The 6,543-nt window shown below is 39.0% G+C and overlaps 1 protein-coding gene across 1 annotated transcript; it reads left to right on the top strand.

The window, feature by feature from the left end:
* Positions 1-1,106: 1,106 nt before the first annotated feature.
* LOC149225405 (uncharacterized) lies at positions 1,107-6,236 on the top strand. Its single transcript, XM_089379927.1, has 2 exons — positions 1,107-4,459; positions 6,155-6,236. The coding sequence occupies exons 1-2, from the start codon at positions 1,107-1,109 to the stop codon at positions 6,234-6,236; spliced, it is 3,435 nt and encodes a 1,144-aa protein (XP_089236053.1).
* The last annotated feature ends 307 nt before the right edge of the window (positions 6,237-6,543 follow it).

The following is a 6,543-nucleotide window of genomic DNA, read 5'->3' as shown; positions in this document are numbered from 1 at the left end:
TGATGAAAGGGAGAATGACATTTCAGATCAGCCCACAGAAGACAGCAGCATGCAAGTAAGTCCAGTGTTGATTGTAGATTGTGATAATGTCCAGTCAGCTACTCCAGGTTCTGTTGAAATCATTTGGAATGCAGAAGACACAGTAATTCATACTGTTAGTCCATCATTAGAACACGACCTTCATGAAGAAGCAATCCAGTCAGTTCATGAACAGCAAGGTGAGATCTTTGTGCAAGAAAGTGATGAATCTCCTTTCAATAACTCAGTAATAAATGATAGTCTGAGTGCCCTATCATATGGAGATAATTATTGTTTAAGCAGAAGAAAACAAAAGGCATTGTCTCCTTTGTTTGAAGAGGAGATAGATCAGCTCTTGAAAGGTATTGTTACAGCCCAAGCTACAGCAGATTTGCAGTGCACACATAGTCAGGAAAGTGTTGGGAAAACTTCTTCCTCTGTTGAGAAAGATGATTGTCTTGTAGATCAGCAAACAGATAATATTTTCCTTCACAAAGATGATAACCCGGCTGTCATATCATATATAAATGACCTACAGCACATTCACACCACAGAAGAACAAAACATTCAGGATTTCCATTTAGATTCCTCTTCATATGTTTCATGTGCTGAAATGTTTTTCCAAGAAGAGATCTGCCCATCCATTTGTTCAGAGTTTTTTGAAGCCCATGAGCATACTTTTACCGAAGCACATGATGAAGGCAGATCAGAATTTGAAGCAAAAGACACCTTGTTCTTTCAGTAGGAGGTGGCAGTGGCAAAATTTCATGTTTTTCAAGATCCAATGGCAGCCCTGTTGCAATCAACAGTGAAGGTGATTATTGCAGTATTCAGTGATGAAGGAGAATATGGTCGACTATATTTTTGGATGCCCAGTTACCAGTATTCATTGTTGACCAGAACATCTGATCAGGAGAACCAATCAAGAAGGCATTTGCTTGATTGGTTGTGCTATGATTCCTTCTCCTAGCGGTGATGGTTTTATTAGGCTAAATAGAGAGCCCGAGAGGAAATTTCATGTTGAAGATCCTAAGAAGCCTCATAACGAAATAATTAGAGAACAATCTGACATCGGGAAACACTCTATCATGTCCAATTTCATAATTCCTCCCGATGATAAGATTAGGGCAATCAATGGAGGACCTTATTGTTGGAAGCATTTAAGTTTTTGTACTCCAAATAATGTTCCTAGAGTTAATCAGGTTGGGTCTTCATCAGCAAACATGCATGCAGAACTGAAATTTTCGATATGTCAGGGAATGACCAAATATGGAAGGAGGTGTACCCACCGAACCCGTAATGGAGCATCTTTTTGTTTGAAACATATGCTTCGGGACAGCCATAGTTTGGACAGCTGTGATGGAAACCCAAGTTCCAGTAGTTTAGGAAGTAACCCAAAGAGGGCAAGAGGGTCTGTTGAGAGACAATCATCTGAGAAGGAAGCAACTTCTGCAAACTTTCATCACAAAGGAAGTCAAAATGAACAAAGTTTTCTGCCCATTTCAGACCTGGAAAGAGTTTCAGGAGGTGTGTCCCAGAAATTGCATGATGAAAATTATCTAATTGAAAGGAATCGATTGCATGGTTCTTCGCTGCCAGAAAGGGCTGCTTCTAAAGTCTCATATAGGAGTACAAATTGTTTGCGTTGTATTGGAAGTTGCTGCAATCATGGTGGCCAATGCACATGCAGGGCAAAACAAGGTTCATCTTATTATGAAAAGCATTTACCAAACTCACTGGGGTTTCGTCATAGATACACTGCATCAATGTTGAATGGAATTTTCAAAACTACAAGCTCTGAAGCAACGTGTCAGCCTAAGGATCTCTTACATAAATACATGAATATGTGCCAGTCAGGAGGAGGTAACTATGATTCAGATTTTGAGAACAGAGGTTTGGATTGCATTGATGACAAGCTGTCAAAAAATATGAAAGATGCAGAAGCATTATTAATGGAAGTAACAGCTGAAAAAGAGAAAATGGCAGCATACTTCAGTTTTCAGCCAATAGAAGGGAATGTTACAGCAAGCATTCCATCAATTGATGATGTTCATGAGGCTGATGACACACATAAAACCCTTGGTTCTGTTGCAGCAGTGAACAATGGCACAGCTGAGCACAGCCCTGTGGATTGGATGGAGGATTGTGATGAACATCATTTTAAAGGATATGCTTGTCTCAATTGTAGCAGTTCATTTACCTACAAAAGAGGTCTTGAGAGGCATGTGAAGGTGCACCATGGTGGAATTCCTCTTGAGAAATGTACAAAGTATTTTTTTATATCCTGTAACAGTCATTTTATCATTGTGAATTGTGATCAGCTGTTGCAGCATGTATTACTCACTCACCCTGAGCAACTCAACAATTCCTTTGGTGCTAAAGAGCAGGTTAACAGTGCAGAATCAACAATGCCTTTCAAGACTGAGCAAGACAAGCAAGATGAACCTCTAAAGTTAGGTAATTCCAAGCAAGAATCAGATTGGAAGTTTGATCCTAAGCATAAAATGGAAAGAAATCACATTAGTATGTCTATTCATGGTGAGGATATAGGCAAAGGTGAAGTGAGGACTTTTATTTGTGACACACTAAAAAAATTTTCATGTAGATTCTGTGGGATGAAGTTTAGTCTTCTCCCAGATCTTGGACGTCATCATCGATCTACCCATCTAGATTCCAGATCTACATTCAAGCCCCATCTCAATCAAAGGAATGAGCTTTTCAAACCAAAGTGGAGGATTAACAAGCCAAACTTTAGAATGTCTCAAACAGCGGTAAGATACAAACATGTAGCTGTAATTGCCAGAAAGAAAAGCGAGGATAATGAAGCATTAAAATCTACACAACAAAATCTTTATGTCAGAATGAAGTCAGAGATTGTACAATTGTGCCATGTATTGCATTTACCGGAAGGAGTTACAAAAGTGGTGGAGGAGTCACTTGTTTATGTGATCAACAATTATCAGCTTTTCATTAAACAGAGAAGCTTGGCACAAGCTATTGAGATATGCACGTGTTTGGTGGCGGCCAGTTCCTTGAAATATGAGATGGATATCGAGGCCTCACTTGAACTTGCAAAATCACAGCTAAACTTTGAGTGTAAGAAGGGGGAGGTCAATTTGGTGTATGGTAAACTTTCAGAAAAAATCTTGAATTTATACAGAAGGATACCATCCACAGCTGACAGTGGAAGTAACTCACAAATTAGAAAATCAGCAAACTGGAACAATGCAGATGACAGATATTCAGACAATAATAGAGCATGTAATGATGAGCATGCCAGAAAACTTATGCATTTCAGCTCAAGCCAATCAATAACTGACTTGCACAACTCCACTGGATTAGATGTTCATCCACATGAAAGAATGGAAGGAACTGGCAATTTCAAAGCTCGTAGAAAACCAGGAACTCAAGGAGAAAGCAACACTACATATCACGTGGAAGAGCACATGAACTGTCATCCAGAGAAACCTATTCTGACTGCCAGAGAGCATGAAATTGATCTACCTAATCAATTTGATACTGCTGAGTTTGATGCTGGTTCTCGATCTAAAGAGTTATCTCAGTGCCAGATGAATGGTTTGCCTTCTGAAAATTGCGCAGAAAAGTGTGAAAAAATACATGCCATCATGCAGAAAGAGCAGTCGGAAGTCCCGGTATCCTGCGAACAGTTTGACAGGAAGCAACAGAGGCTTAACAATTCTATGAATAATTGCAATTTCCATTCGAGTGATGCTAATCCGGAAACAATTCTAAAGGCTGTGAAGCTTTGTAGTGAGGAAAATATCAGAGTTGAGTGGCACAGGGAAAGTTATATTTGTCCCAAAAGGTGCAAACCCAAGGCTGATCCCAAACCTTCTATTCTGCTAATGCCTCTTCCTAAATTATGCTTTGACTCTCTTACACTACAGGTGAATGATCTTGAGGGGGATGCAAAAAACACTGATATCAAGGAGGCATGGGAAAATATAGAGACCCACTTGGTGCTCAATTCATTTGACAGTAAAAAGGGTCACCAAAGAAAAACTATCATATTACTTAATAACTTGAGCTTTGGCAAAGAAGCAATGCCAATACCCTGTGTGATGGATAAAAATGCAATGAATCCATGCCAGTGTGATTTGTGCAAAGATGGTAAAGATCAAAATACCAGCTCAATGACACCTTGGGAGAATTTTTCCTATGTCACGGAAAGGCTGTTGGACCCTTCACTGAGTCTTGATACAAAGAGTTCTCAACTAGGATGCACTTACACCCAACCACAGTGCATTGTCGGGGCATGTGATCGTGTGTATCTTTTTGAGAATGATAATGAAAATGCAGAAGATATTTATGGAAAACCAATCCATGTTGGATTTCCTTATGATGAGAAGGGGCGAATTATTTTGGCGATATGGCTTTACTTTGGGATCGCAAGAATGAAAAAACCGGGAAAACATAAGAAGTTTGACAGCTTGTGGCTGGAACCATACATCATTAGAGATATAGCGGGGCCAAACTCATTCTACTTGAGCAGATTGGATGGTGAACCACTTCATCTACCAGCGAACGGCCAAATGCTCAAGATGTTCTTCAGAGATGATATCTGATGCCATGGGGCATCTTTTGTATTGTATTTCTATCCCTACTCCTTGTCTTTTCAGCATTTTATTTCTGTTTTTAGGATTAGATTTACTTTTCATGTTATTAGTTAGTCAATAAATGAAGAGCTTTTATTTTTCCTGTACTTAATGCATATGATGATTTGGGAATGGACGCTACTTATTTTTATTTGTGTGTTGTATGGATGCAGATTCTGGATTCTCACATTCCTACCAGTGCAGCAACGTGTCCCCAAGTAGAGCCAGATGTTGACCACTACTGGTCAACTACCCATGCAGTACACCTCCTTCCTGTTGGCAGAGAAGGATAGCTCCTGAGCGACATGTCCGTGCCAGCCTACAGTCATCGACAGCTTGATCATTTTTGTTGTAAACCCAGTCTGCATGTTTGAAATGTAAATAATCTAAGCAGATCAGAGTCATGTATGTAAAGTTGCCTAGGTGGACCTAACTTTCTAATGACGATCTGCGTCCCGGGAGGTTTTTAGTCTCACCGATCCATGGATCGGCAGAGTTTTCCTTCAAACCCAACCCCAAAGCCGGGATGCATTTCGTTATTAGGACTTTAGGAGAATCCTAGCGTGTTACTCTGCTAGATTATAGTTGTGTCGCAGATCTGGGTGGTCTATGAGGGTCTATGTTAAAGTGGATTCATCCCTTTGAGATGTAAATTGTAAAAATTGTAAAAAAATCATGATGAAATGTGTCTTGAGGGTTGAAAATGTTGTAAATCCCCTCATGAGTCCTAGGTCCTAGGTGCTAGGTGATGATTCCAACGGCTGGGTTTGATGATCCGTCTTAAAATAAATTTAAAATTTTTTTTAATGAATAAAAATAATAAATTCATATATAATAAAAAATAAAAAATTAAAAATTAAAAAAAAAAAAAATTTAAAAATTTAAAAAATTTAAAAAAAATTTGAAAAATAAAAATAATAAAAAATAAAAAGCATAAAGCAAAAACCCTAAGCAATAAAATAATAATATTTTTGTGGATCACCCAAAACTAGCCGTTGGGATCATTTCCTTTATGTAGGGTCTTAGGAGGTCATTTTCAGGTTTATCTGATCTGTGAGTCTGTACTGAAAGCTCTCTTGTAAACTGATTTCTGATTAATAAAAAGACTTTGGGGTTCAAACTGGCTGGTGTTACTCTCTGGAACTGCTGTGAGGTGTTTGAATTTCTGCATATTTCAGTTTTTCAACAGTTAAAATAGCTGATTTTTTTTCAGAGCATTGTGAGTACAGGTATCTTGCTCACGTGCTAGGGTCTGAATGCTGTAGGGTTTCTGGAAAATGGCAGGTATCTCCATTTTCTCTTGAAATCTAGCAGCATCTCTTGCCCTTGTTTGCTGATGCTTGCTTGAGGTGTGCAGGAAACTTTTAGGTGAAGGTTATTTGTGGGCGTTTGGGGAAGTTCTGGGCTGAACCAGCCGACTCCCACAGGCTGTTCTGTGCAGAGCCCAGCTGATTGTGCCCTGGGTTAATTATTTCAAGTTTATTTCATGTTTTACATTGAGAAATTTTTCTGATTTACAGTGAAGTTCACAGTGAATTTTCTTCTGATATTTCAAGAACATTACTGTCATTATGGTTAAATCTGGCTGTTCCAGAGCTTTAAAATTTTGATTTGAGGTTAGTTTTGAAGGGTTTTCACTTTAAACTCTCGCATATATCGTGGTGTGGCTGTAGCAGGGGTTATGAACTGAATTTTGAAAGGGCACAACACCAGTAAACTACACTACGGGTATTGTACGAGGAGCTGGTCGTTGTATTGAAGTTTACTGCGTTGTCTTGTATACCAGGTTCCATTCTTTCTTTACTGCTGTAGCCTCTGTCAATAAATATGAAGTGATCGTCTGCGTTGGAAATGATTTACTGCTGCTGTCGACTGTATATGAAACCCTATCGTGGCCCTCTCTGTTTGC

Source organism: Pinus tabuliformis, chromosome J (assembly GCF_031772625.1).
Source record: "Pinus tabuliformis cultivar Carrire ecotype Pingquan chromosome J, CPIR1, whole genome shotgun sequence".
Lineage (NCBI taxonomy): Eukaryota > Viridiplantae > Streptophyta > Pinopsida > Pinales > Pinaceae > Pinus > Pinus tabuliformis.
The sequence above is the reverse complement of the archived record's forward strand: the minus strand, read 5'-3'. Positions and strand labels throughout refer to the sequence as shown.